The sequence below is a fragment of the Hemiscyllium ocellatum genome, chromosome 34, assembly GCF_020745735.1.
Source record: "Hemiscyllium ocellatum isolate sHemOce1 chromosome 34, sHemOce1.pat.X.cur, whole genome shotgun sequence".
Classification (NCBI taxonomy): domain Eukaryota; kingdom Metazoa; phylum Chordata; class Chondrichthyes; order Orectolobiformes; family Hemiscylliidae; genus Hemiscyllium; species Hemiscyllium ocellatum.
In genome coordinates, this window is record NC_083434.1 from 26,441,537 (window position 1) to 26,455,526 (window position 13,990).

The 13,990-nt window shown below is 41.3% G+C and overlaps 1 protein-coding gene across 1 annotated transcript in view; it reads left to right on the forward strand.

The window, feature by feature from the left end:
* The window catches only part of LOC132832320 (sodium/hydrogen exchanger 3), a 123,259-nt gene that overhangs the window by 74,102 nt on the left and 35,167 nt on the right, over positions 1-13,990 (forward strand). Inside the window, exons 2-4 of the mRNA XM_060850232.1 lie at positions 2,571-2,873; positions 5,273-5,433; positions 13,051-13,129. Coding sequence (XP_060706215.1) covers positions 2,571-2,873; positions 5,273-5,433; positions 13,051-13,129 — 543 coding nt within the window. The remainder of the gene's footprint in view (positions 1-2,570; positions 2,874-5,272; positions 5,434-13,050; positions 13,130-13,990) is intronic.

Sequence of the window (13,990 nt, forward strand, 5' to 3'; positions counted from 1 at the left end):
CTGTTCCACCATTCAGACATTGCTGAGGTTCTTTTTCAACCCTAGTGTTCCATTGTCCTCTCTTGCTTCTCACTTACCTTTTCTATGCATCAAAAGAAAATGCTTGCAATATTCTTTTTTTCATTCTGATTCATCTTACCCTAATTTCAACTTCTCTCCTCTTATTGCTATTTTAGTTGTTCTCTGCTGGCTTTTAAAGACTTCCTGTTCCTCTCTCTCTGGGGCAAATGGTTCTGTGAAATATGGCTGTATTCTGATCTGAGGGGAAAGCATCAGTAGTGTCTTTGGAATCTGGTAAAGTATTCTGTTTTGTAGTTTAATTCTAACTTTGTCAAAAAGAGAATGATATTGGTGCCAAAAATACATCTCAGCATAAAAAAAATTGTGCAAATTTTTGTGCTTCATAAAATTCTGCACGTCAACTATTTTATTCAGTAATATTTAACAAAAGCTTCCTCTGACTCTGCAGATTTCAGAGTTGTAAAATCATAAATCTGAATTTCATAATCTCAGATGTATTTCTGTGGATGAGTTAATTCCTTGGAAGTGGGGGAGGGAACAGCTCAAAGGTGAAATAGCAGTTTAGACAAAACTGCGCACTAGCATGTTGGGCAACATCCCATGGTGCATGACCGTTGGTGAAGTAAAGCTGGTGAATGTTGCTGAATTTGATAATGTCCGTCAGAAGCTCTATTTTTGCAGCATAGGGGTAATAGTAAAATGATGCTGAAGGTGAAAGATTACAACCTTTGATGTCCTATCTCCAATATTAAGACATCTGAGGTCAGGGATTAGCCTAACTATTTTGGGCACCAAAAATGTCTCTCATGGAAATTAGGAACAAGCTTGCACTTATACCTGTAAATCATTTCACACTTGTGCATGCCAGCCCAATAGTGTTTTGTATGGTTAAGGAAGTGTGATGCATAGTTGTTGGGAAGATTTTGGGGTAGCTCAGTGGCTAGCATTGCTGTCTCACAGCACCAGGGACATGGGTTCGATTCCACAGTTGGGTGACTGTGTGCAAACTCCAAACAGATAGACATTCTCCCCATGTCTGTGTGGGTTTCCTTCTGCTGCTCTGGTTTCTTCTCTCAGTGCAAAGATGGGCAGGTTAGGTGGATTGGCCATGCTGAATTGCCGATTGCATCCAGGAATGTATAGGCTAGGTAGGTAGCAATGTTGCATCCACCTCTGGTTTGAAAGATGCTTTCTTTGCACAAGTGTGTATATATAACACTTTTTAATCAGTGGTTTTATAAATGGCATACCTTAATATTTTAGTTGACAGATCTTCATAGCTGTTGTGATAGTCTTTCACCAACATCTGTCTCTTCTCCTTTCTGTAGTCAAGTGCTTTACTTCCAGAGCAAAGAGTAGTTCTGTCAGAAGACTGGTAACTCTGGAAAATCCGGAAACGTTTGAGTGCCGTCCTGGCCACTCGCAGAAATGTATCATACAGTGCTGCTCTTTTATGGAAGCTTGGTACTAATATATAACTAGCAATAAAAATCGAACTTGTGTTTTCCTGAGATTTAAGTCATGCCACAGAGCAATAAGTAGGTTGCCAATGGGGCCATTTGGTCAGAAGAATATTTTGATTCCTTTTTTAATCTTTGAACAATGGCAGAGGGGAGGAAATTTGTTCAGGAGCTTTGTGTTCCCAAATGACCCCAGATGGCTTAGTGGAGTCAGTAACTGGGGTGAACCTGGGAATCTCCTGCTTCATTCCAATTGGAAAAGTTTGCACAGAGAAAATAAAGCTTCCTGTACTGAAAATGTAACATTGATTACACAAACTAAACATAAGTAACTGTTGGTTGAGTCTTCAGGTTAGCAAATTTAAAAAGCTAACAACTTGCATGCATATAATATCTTTGTATTCTGAATGCTTCACAATGTTAATGAAATGGTGTGAAGGAGGAGAATTTGCAATTCTGGGTACTTGCAAAGAGCATCATGGAATGAATCGGATCATCTTCCATGCTCTGTGTTTTAGTTTTGGTCTAAGGTCAGTTGGGTTTATATTTTTTTCTTTTTATTCTGTTCCCAAAGGTTGACTAATTGTAGCATCCATGTAGAAATATAAGTGGCATTAATGCTTTTGAATGTAATTAGAAAAACACCTATGTAGTTCTGAATTGTATGTATAACTTGACTAATTGTGGTCTACTTTTATTATACTCATCTATCAGGAAGCTGATTTTTACTGTATGGTCACAATGCTGTGATGGAGTTCAACTTCCAATCACATGCTCTTAGTGAAAACATAACAATATTCTTTACTATACATTCCAAGCTTGCTTGCTCATGAAAAATGTAACTAATTTTGTACTTTATTTGAACTGCAATGTAGATGCTTCATCATCATGTGTCTAGGCTGGTGTTCTTTACTTCTACATATGCTTTCTGGGATCTTTTAAATGGAGGAGTGACTGACCTTATGAATGTAGCTGTTTTTATTATCGCATCTACTTAATTTAGTCAAATAACACCTTTTTTTGAGTCTTGCAATCCACACACCATTCATGTCATCCCAGTTATTGATTTGCTGTTTTGCTTCTTTTTAGTTTTCCATCTGTCTGAGAAAGTCACCTCGGTGGTACCGGAAAGTGCCCTGCTGATCGTACTGGGCCTCATCCTGGGAGGAATTGTCTGGGCCGCCGATCACACTGCCTCCTTCACTTTAACACCAAATGTCTTCTTCTTTTACTTGCTGCCACCCATTGTACTGGATGCCGGATATTTCATGCCCAACCGGCATTTCTTTGGGAATCTTGGAACGATTTTAATGTATGCCGTCATTGGAACAGTATGGAATGCTGCTACCACTGGTCTCTCCCTCTATGGTATCTTCAAAACGGGTATTATGGGTAAGAAGTGTGGCTTTGTATTATCAAATGGAAGTATGACCAGACTATAATAACCAGGCGACTGTGTGGAGTTTGCACATTCTCCCCGTGTCTGTGTGGGTTTCCTCTGGGTGCTCTGGTTTCCTCCCACAGTCCAAGAATGTGCAGGTTAGGTGAATTGGCCATGCTAAATTGCCCGTAGTGTTAGGTGAAGGGGTGAAATGTAGGGGAATGGGTCTGGGTGGGTTGCGCCTTGGAGGGTCAGTGTGGACTTGTTGGGTCGAAGGGCCTGTTTCCACACTAAGTAATCTAATCTTTAAAAAAAGTAGTGGTCGTTGCTCTCTGGAGTATAATATAACTCTAAATGTTTTTTTCACTTCTTTCCCTAAACATTTAATACTGGTAGAATTTCTAACTAGTTGGCTACAGGAAATGTGTATGAGTAACCTTACTGTTGATAGTAAGGGCTTGGCTTGTACCAGTTTTGCTAATTCTTTGATTTAAATCCCAGATGAACTGATTTTTCACATATGGAAGTTTAACTTTAGCATGCACATTGAATCAATGACGTGGAGGTACCAGTGTCTGACTGGGGTGGACAAAGTTGGAAGTCCCATGACACCAGGTTATAATCCAACAGGTTTATTTGAAATCGCCAAGCCTTTGGAGTGCTGCTCTTTTCGCACAGGAACATGCCGAAGGAGCAGCACTCTGAAAGCTTGGTGATTTCAAATAAACCTGTTGGATTTATAACCTGGTGTCATGTGACTTCTGACATTGAATCAATGTTCTCAAAACTGAGGGGTACGCTTCGCCAGTGGTCCTTGTGTTTCTAATTAAGATGTCATTATTACTAAATTAGAATTTTTTCATGAATGTGATTATTCTAACACCTCACTATCCAATCTGAGCCTTTTAGTCTCTTCTGAGGAGCTAGATCAATGTCTAGAATTACTGTACAGGTCCTAGTATATTATATGTAGATACACTTTTTAGTGGTTAATGAGGAATCTGTTTGTAATGACGTTGAGCAGTTGCAAAAGAAACTTGCCTAACCTTATTTCATTCTGAAGTATGTGTAGCCAGTTGGGTCATTTTACAGATGAAATGGAGAGCCAATTGCAGCTGAGCAGTTCCTCAGCTGCAATTTCAACATTAACTCTTTCAGAGTCTTTACCTTGTACACTTATTCCCTGCTGGGAAGTATCTTAGTTAATTTTTGCTTTTGCATTTGTGTGTAATAATATAATACACCTGCACGCATGCATTGCGTTTTCTTCCTGATTCACTTGGTCTTAGACACTAAAGAGCTGCCAAGTCTCTGGAGAACGTTCACTAGCAGTCTTTTCTCCCTCCCCTGATCTCCTGGTTTTGGCAGCTGCCCATTCCCTACCTTCTAATTCATACATAACACTGTTTCCCTGCCAAACTCTCTCTTGCCCTCTTGTATCCAAATCCTTCAGCTTTCACTGGTCGTTCTGTGCTGAACCAATGCTCACTTACTGGTTAGTGTAAGAATGGAGCAGATGGGCTTCAAAAGGTATGAAGTATTTACCTTTTTTGCTTTTTCAGAATTATACCCACCATTGTCTTACCACTAAGGTTTTGGAGAGTCTGACCATGAGACTTTTTTTTTGTTTTCATTACGTCTTTCTCAAGGCTTCCTGTCACTATCCATCTTGTAAGACTATAATTCTGTTCTTTTGTTTTCCTCCTCCTCACTTTCCTAGCTAATTTTCAACATTCACTTTCAATTTGGATGATACATCTTGGCCCATCAGGATCTTGAGCTAGATCTATTTTATCTGCAAAATCTTACTGCAGATGGGCTTGGGTCAGGTTAGGATGCACACTTACTGCATAGTCCATACAACCTCCCTCCTCCACCTGCAGGATGCTTTCTTCCAAGATAAAATCAAATTGAACTTTTTCACCACTCCAGTCACTTTAGACAACATTTGCACTGACTAGAAACCGCAGGGACCCATAATGATGTTGTATGGGTGCCCAATTTCAATCAAGTCACTAATTGGACATCCCATCCTTTTTTATTAGTTTGAATCTCTTTATAACTTCATCCTTCCATTTGCCTAACCATGTCCATCCCTAAGATCCTCTGACACACCCTCGATTTTTTTTTTCATGTCACTGGTGCTGTTTTGTACTACCAGGTGTCCATGAATTCTGTTCCGAACCCTTTCCAGATCTCTCTCATCATTTTTTAAAGGGGTTCTCGAAGGCCTATCGTCTGTAATATCTCTTTGGGTAGTTTAGTGACGATTGCTTACTGCTAATATTTCTGTGAAGCATCTTGGGATGTTTTGCGACATTAACTATGTGCCACGCAAATGCTAGTTGTTATTGTTACCCTAGTCACAACTGAAAGTTAAAATTCCTTGTGGTTTCCACTTTGTTTGCAGGACCCCTACAGGCTGGTCTATTGGAATTCCTCCTGTTTGGAAGTTTGATTGCAGCAGTTGACCCAGTGGCTGTGTTGGCTGTGTTTGAAGAAGTCCATGTAAACGAAGTGTTGTTCATCATTGTGTTTGGAGAATCTCTACTGAACGATGCTGTCACTGTGGTAGGTTTAGCAGCACATTAACTCCTCGGTCGTTCTCCTTTTCCAATTGTTAATGAAGGGACCAAATTCAGATTTGTGCTGATGTGTTCATTTTCAGTTTGGATGATCCATCTTAGTCCATCAGGATCTTGAGCTAGATCTTTATTTTTTCTTTCTGAATCCAAACCTGTGACAGGAGATTTGTGTGGAGCCAAATCACTGGTGTACAGTATGTTTATTATTCTGGCTGACAATTGGTTTTTGTGTAGTTTTCAGCTGTTTGAGACAAGTCATTGAACTTAAAATGCACTCCAACGCCCAACAATTACAACTGGAAGCTTCAGTCTTCTTGTTACTCATCCACTCAATAGAGGTATCTCTGCTACATAGACTTTCACTTTCTGAGAGGGAGATCATATCGAACAATTTTGGTTTGAATTTTTTTTGAGGAAGTGAGTAGGTGTGAGTAATGCGATTGATGTAGTCGACATGAAGTTCAAGAAGGCTTTTGACAAGGTCTTGCAGGCAGACTAGTGAAGAACTGAACAGCCTATGGTCTCCAGGACAATTTAGCAAACTCGATCTAAAACTGATCTGAATGACAGGGAGCAGTGATGGTCAAGGAATGTTTTCAAATGAAAGTTATTGGTGCGCTATAGGGTTTGGTGGTGAGTCCCTTGCTGTTGATTTGTATACATTTTAATGATCTGGATATGAATGTAGGAAGTATGATCAGTAAGACTGCAGATGGCATGAAAATTGGAGGTGTGATAAATAACAAGGGGAAGCCTTCTGTTACAGGACAGTATCGACAGGCTGATCAGATGTGCTGAATATGACTATTGGAATTTAATTCCAAGAAAGGTGAGGTGATATAATTTGGGAGGACTGATAAGGCAAGTAAGTTGAATGCTAGCACCCTAGGAACTACAGGGGAGTGGAGGGACCTTGGGGTGCAAGTCCATACATCCCTGAAGATCAAAGGATAAGTAGTTAAGGCATATGGGATACTTGCCTATATTAGGCAAGGCGCTGAATACACAAGTAAGGAGGTTATGATGGAGCTGTAGATAGATTAGTTAAAATCAGTGTTTCCACAGAATAAGGAAACTAGACCATTTGACCCAACAAGTCCACACTGACCCTTCAAAATGTCTCACCCAGACCTATTCCCCTACCCTATCACTTTACATTTCCCCTGACTAATGCACCTAACCTATACAGCCCTGAACATAATGTGCAATTTAGCATGGCCAATTCACCTAACCTGCACATCTTTACACTGTGGGAGGAAACCGGAACACCCGGAGGAAACCCACACAGACATGGGGAGAATGTGCAATCTCCACATAGACAGTTGCCTGAGGCTGGAATCGAATTCTCGTCCCTCAATCTGTGAGGCAGCAGAGCTCACCACTGAACTACTGTGCTCCATAGCTGGAGTATGGTGGGCAGTTCTGATCACCACACTATAAGAAGGATGCAGTTGCACTAGAGCAGGTGCAGAATAGATTTGCCAAGATGTTGACAGAATTGGAGCAAGTCTGGCTTGGCACGGTGGCTCTGTGGTTAGCACTGAATTCAGAACAGAATAACAACCTATCCCAAAAACCCAACAGACTATCCCAATTTAATAATACTGTTCCAAATTCTTGCAACAATCCCCATAAATCCCGCTTGGATAAAAAAGGTAAAATCAAACCCAGGGTCTTACAGGAGAGATGTCAGAGAGAGGGAGGGTAACATGGACCTGCTGTTTTGAGTCCAGCAACTTCAAAACAACTGACTGGCTGCTCAGAGCAAGCAGACTGCTAAAACCAATGCCATCCAAACCAGAGTAAAGCTGAACAGGGAGAACTGGCCACTCCTCTTTCATTATCTGAATGTTTTCTTTAAAACTTGAAAGCCTTTTCCCTGAGGCAGTATCTCCTAGCTATGATCAAGTTGGCCCTAAAACCCATCCAAACTAGACACTCTGGAACCGGTGTCTTTATAACTGCTGTGAGGTAAAAAAACAAGGACAACATAACCTTGTTAAGAGTAGCATCATCACATGTGCAATTCTGGAAAGAGTGTGAGGATACTTCAGAAGCTTCACCAAATGAACATAGTTCCTAGAACAGCACAGTACAGACCCATCGGCCCTTGATGTTGATGTCGATCTTTTATCCTTATCTAACCCACATACCCTTCATTTTGCTATCATCCATGTGCCTATCCAAGAGTTGCTTAAATGTCCATAATGTATTCGACTCTACTAGCATTGCTAGCAGTGCATTCCATGCACCCACCGCACTCTGTGTAAAGAACATGCCTCTGACATCTCCATAAACCTTCCTCCAATCACCTCAAAATTGTGACCCCTCGTGACAGCCATTTCTGCCCTGGGGAAATGTTTCTGACTATTCACTCTGTGTCTCATCATCTTGTACACTTCCAAGTCACTTCTCACCCTTCTTCGCTCCAATGAGAAAAGCCTTAGCTCACTCAACCTTTCTTCATAAGACCTGCCCTCTAGTCGAGACAGCATCCTGGTAAATCTCTGTACCACTCTAAAGCTTCCACATCCTTTCTATAATGTGGCAACTAGAACTGAACATAATATTCCAACTGTGGTCTAGCCAGAGCTCTATAGAACTGTAGCATAACCTCATGGCTTTTAAACTCAATCCCCCTGCTAATGAAAGCCATCACACCTTTTTAACCCTATCAACTTGAGTGACAACTTTGAGGGATATATGGACATGGACTCCAAGATCCCTCTGTTGTTCCACACCGCCAAGAGTCCTGCCTTTAACCTTTTTTTATTCTGCATTCAAATTCGCCCTTTCAAAGTAAATCACTTCATGCTTTTTGAGATTGAACTCCATCTGCCACCTATCAGCCCAGTTGTGCATCCTGTCAATGTCCCGTTACAACCTAGAGCAGCCCTCTATACTATCCACTACTTCACCAACCTTTGTGTCATCAGCAAACTTACTCACATCACCCATCCACATCATCCTCCAAGTCATTTATAAAAATCACAAAGAGCAGCGGTCCCAGAGCCGATCCCTGCGGAACACCACTGGTCACCAAGTTCCAGGCTGAATTCTTTCCATCTACTACCACACTGTGTCTTCTATGGGTCAGCCAATTCTGTAGCCGGACAGACAGGTTTCCCTGTATTCCATTTTACTTTCTGAGTGAACCTACCATGGGGAACCATTATCAAACATCTTACTAAAATGCATGTACACCACATATCCTGCTCTAGCTTAATCAATGTGTTTTGTCACATCCTCAATTCAATAAGGCTTGTGAGGCATGATCTGCCCCCTCAAAATCATGCTAACTATCTCTAATCAAACTATGGTTTTCCAAATAATCATAAATCCTGTCTCTCAAAATCTTTGCCAATAAGATGGGAAGCCTTCAGAAATGAGATAACAAGAATCCAGAGAAAGTATATTCCTGTTAGGGTGAAAGGGAAGGATGGTAGGTATAGGGAATGCTGGGTGATGAAAGAAATTGAGGGTTTGGTTAAGAAAAAGAAGGAAACATATGTCAGGTATAGACAGGATAGATCGAGTGAATCCTCAGAAGAGTATAAAGAAAGTAGGAGTATACTTAAGAGGGAAATCAGGAGGGCAAAACAGAGACATGAGATAGCTTTGGCAAATAGAATTAAGGAGAATCCAAAGGGTTTTTACCAATACATTAAGGACAAAAGGGTAACTAGGGAGAGAATAGGGCCCCTCAAAGATCAGCAAGATGGCCTTTGTGTGGAGTCACAGAAAATGGGGGAGATACTGATGCAAAATACTCATTTAGTATTTACTGTGGAAAAGGATATGGAAGATGGTGACCTCTTGCAAAATGTCCAGATTACAGAGGAGGAAGTGCTGGATGTCTTAATGGTTGAAAGTGGATAAATCCCCAGGACATGATCAGGTGTACCCAAGAACTCTGGGAGAAGCTAAAGAAGTGATTGCTGGGCCTCTTGCTGAGATATTTGTATCATCGATAGTCACTGGTGAGGTGCCGGATGACTGGAGGTTGGCAAACGTGGTGCCACTGTTTAAGAAGGGTGGTAAGGACAGGCCAGGGAACTATAGACCAGTGAGCCTGATCTCGGTGGTGGGCGAGTTGTTGGAGGGAATCCGGAGAGACAGGATGTACATGTATTTGGAAAAGCAAGGACTGATTAGGGATAGTCAACATAGCTTTGTGCTTGGGAAATCATGTCCCACAAACTTGATCGAGTTTTTTGAAGACTTAACAAAGAAGATTGAGGGCAGAGCAGTAGGTGTGATCTATATGGACTTCAGTAAGGCGTTTGACAAGGTTCCCCATGGGAGATTGATTAGCAAGGTTAGAACTCATGGAATGTAGGGAGAACTTGCCATTTGGATGCAGAACTAGCTCAAAGGTGGAAGACAGAGGGTGGTGGTGGAGGGTTGTTTTTCAGACTGGAGGCCTGTGACCAATGGAGTGCCTCAAGGGTGCTGGGCCCTCTACTTTTTGTCATTTACATAAATGATTTGATGCGAGCATAAGAGGTAAAGTTAGTAAGTTTGCAGATGACACCAAAATTGGAGGTGCAGTGGACAACGTAGAGAGTTACCTCCGATTACAACAGGATCTGGACCAGATGGGCCAATGGGCTGAGAAGTGGCAGATGGAGTTTAATTTAGATAAATGCAAGGTGCTGCATTTTGGGAAAGCAAATATTAGCAGGACTTGTATACTTAATGGTAAGGCCCTAGGGAGTGTTGCTGAATGAAGAGACCTTGGAGTGCACGTTCATAGCTCCTTGAAAGTGGAGTCGCAGGTAGATAGGATAGTGAAGAAGGCATTTGGTATGCTTTCCTTTATTGGTCAGAGTATTGAGTACAGGATTTGGGTGGTCATGTTGCAGCTATACAGGACATTGGTTAGGCCACTGTTGGAATATTGTGTGCAATTCTGTTTTCCTTCCTATCGGAAAAATATTGTGAAACTTGAAAGGGTTCAGAAAAGATTTAGAAGGATGTTGCCAGGGTTGGAGGATCTGAGCTACAGGGAGAGGCTGAACAGACTGGGGCTGTTTTCCCTAGAGCGTTGGAGGCTGAGGGGTGACCTTATAGAGGTTTACAAAACTGAGGGGCATGGATAGAATAAATAGACAAAGTCTTTTCCCTGGGGTTGGGGAGTCCAGAACTAGAGGGCTTAGGTTTAGGGTGAGGGGGGAAAGATACAAAAGAGACCTAAGGAGCAACCTTTTCATGCAGAGGGTGGTACGTGTATGGAATGAGCTGCCAGAGGATGTGGTGGAGTCTGGTACAATTGCAACATTTAAGAGGCAACTGGATGGGTATATGAATAAGGAAGGGTTTGGAGGGATATGGGCCGTGTGCTGGCAGGTGGGACTAGATTGGGTTGGGATATCTGGTCGGCATGGACGGGTTGGACCGAAGGGTCTGTTTTCATGCTATACATCTATATGACTCTAATTTGCCCACCATGGATGTAAGACTGACATGTAAGTTCCCTCCATTATCCCTGATTGGCCCTGCTGTCACTCTGGCCATCCTTTTGTTCCTCACTAGTGTAGAATGCCTTAGAATTTTCTTTAATCCTACCCTCAAGCTTTTTCCTGCCTCCTTCTAGCTCTCCTAAATCCATTCTTCAGTTCCTTCCTGGCTACCTTGTAACCCTCTAGAGCCCTGTCTGATCCTTGCCTCCTCAAACTTAAGCTTCCTTATTCCTTTTGACAAGATGTTCTACACCCCTTTTTCACCCAAGTTTCCTCCACCCTACCATCCTGTCCTTACCTCCGTGGGACAATCCTATTGGCACTATCAGCAAGTGTTCCTTAAACATCCTCCACATTTGTCATGCATTTTTCTGAGAACATTTGTCCCCAACTTGGGCACAGCTCCCATAAAATTTAGTTATAACATTAGGTTGGAGAAGCTTGGGAACTATTGAACAAAGGATAGGTGTACAATATCCGCTTCCTTTCAGATAGAATAGTCAAAGGAAAGCCACCTCCTCCTCCAACTGATGGTACAATAAAGGGACAGATGTGCACTTCTATGCAAGAGTTTAATTGAGCAGAACCTATTTTATCACATTGATAACAGAAACTTATAATTTGCAAGGATGATCGAAGAGGTGATAATCAACGTTTTTAAAGGGAATTGGATTGTCTTCAAGTATCTATCTGTTAGGCATGTGGGCACAGTGAAGAAGAATGGGACTAATTGGCCTCCTCGACTGAGTCCATGTTTGTCATCTAATTGTTGAGTAGGAATTGTCATAATGAGTGATTCTACTCTCCAATTAAGTTATATTTTTCATTAAATGGGTGAATAGATAAAATAGGTACCTTTTTCATACTTTACACATCTGGATAATCCTGGCATTATCTACATTCATTGAAAGCTGTTAATGTAGAGAAAGCTGTAATTTATCATTACATTCTGAAGGGCTTCCAAATGCTGAATTGCTTTTATAGTATAACCCCCTGTTGTGTAGGTTGTATGACAACCAGTTCATGCACACCAAGGTCCTGAAAATAGAAGGGAAAAGAATCTATTGTTGTAGCACCTTTCATGACACTAGAGTATCTCAAAGCCCTCCATAACCACTTAAATACATCTTATATGTTGTAGGGTTGAGACTGTTAGCTAAGGTAAATGACGATGCATTTCTTTTACTGTCTGAGTGGCATGGGGTTAATTATGTTCACTTAAGCTGGAATTAGTCAGAATGTATTGGTTTTAATATTTCATCTGATACCTTCACCTCTGACAATGCAGTGTAAAGAAGTGCTAGGCTGGGGTTTTGTGCTCATGGCTGTGTAACTGGGAGTAAAAATTACTTCATTTAACAAGTGGAGCTCAGCTGAAATAGTTAATCTGGCAAACTGCATAGTCCTCATGCATTGTCAATAGGGCAGATATTGGAACACTTTGGGTGACAGCTAGGGAATGAGGAGTGATGCTTGTTCTGTCAGTTTGGGTCCAATAGTTAATCCGGATTGTGAGGGTAGCGGGTTGGGAGCGTGGTATGAGGGAGTTACAAGATGGGATATATTAGACTGATAGTTAATGGGCATCCTACATTAATGTAGTTTCACTGTGGTCTCCTCTTTTCCCCTTGCTCCAGAAAGCTGTTGAAGTGTCAATAGCAAGTTTCAGGTGGTGGTGTAGCCAGGATATTGAAAGTTTCAGGATAATAGAATAAAAGTGAATGGATGGGGTTATGATACTGAGTTAGACATGACCTAATTTCCTGGTAAGATACTCACATGAAGTTGCATGTCTTGCACATATTCTTCTGTTCCTCTTTATAACTTTATCTGATGACTCTTTTTTTTTATTTTAAAGAAACTTATAACTTTATCCACTCAACTAAGGAATTTAGTTTTTGCAAACATGCAGGTGACAACTGTTGTATAAAAGAGAGATGACCCAATAATGTTGCATGTTTGAATTAGATGTCTGCTTTGTACTTGTGTGTGCAGGCAAGAATGTCATTCAATATTTAAGATAATACAAAAACCTAAGATGTCTGAATGTAGGGAGCTGCTTGTATCCAAACAAAAAGCTTCGGTAAAGTAATCTTTCTGCAGCATGGGTTGCTCTTGATAATACTTTTTCTTTTTTTAAGGTGCTGTACAATGTCTTTAGTTCATTTGTTGCAATTGGAGGAGAAAACATTGAAGGCCTGGATTATTTCAAAGGCATAGGTATGACAGCACCTCTGCGCAAAAGTGAGAAGTACAAAAGCACAACGCTTCATCTACTCTCTCCATCTCGTCTCTCGCCCCCAAACTCGCCAAACAGCAACTGGTTTTCTCTAAATATCCTTTTTGATGTTAGTGAATGATCAGCCTGAAGGCAAGTCATAGAGTTGTGCAGCATGGAAACAGACCCTTTGATTCAACTCGTCAATGCTGACCAGATATCCCAATCTGACCTAATCCCATTTGCCAAAGCCCTTGGCTCAATGTCTACTGTTGTTTAGTTCGATGGTGTTTTATTGTCAGCTTTTCTTTCAGTGCCACTTTGACATTTGTCTTCCATACTTGGGGACAGATTTGCGGAGAAGGTTTTAAATCTATCACAGGCTGAAAGGCAATCAAACCTGCACTGTAGGTGTTAGACTGAAGCATGTGTAAGAAAATGACCAAATCAGTGCCTTTTTGTATGGCAGGAAACTTATGTTTGGGACTGCAGTCATATCATCAATTGCTCCCTGTGGTGCTCCAACATTGTTTCAGTTGCAGTTGGACAGAAATGTTGGCACCACCTGTAGGACTGCACTGAAAGCTTTGGACTAGAGCACGTACAAGTCTTGTGTTGTCTGAACTCCAAGCTGGATTTTTATCTTGGAGATGAGTAACTTGTTGAGAAATTTCTAGGTTTGCAGCCCTGATATTTTAAAAAAAAATTTGGGGGTGATTGGGGTGTGGAGGAGGTGGAAAATGCTTTGAACAACATGGGTTTTCATTTGTGAAGGCTGTTTAAAAGGTCTGCCTCAGTTTCCTGGGACTTGGTCTTCAGTCTTGTTAAGTATTGGTCTCTGTAATCCACATCCATGTCAATTT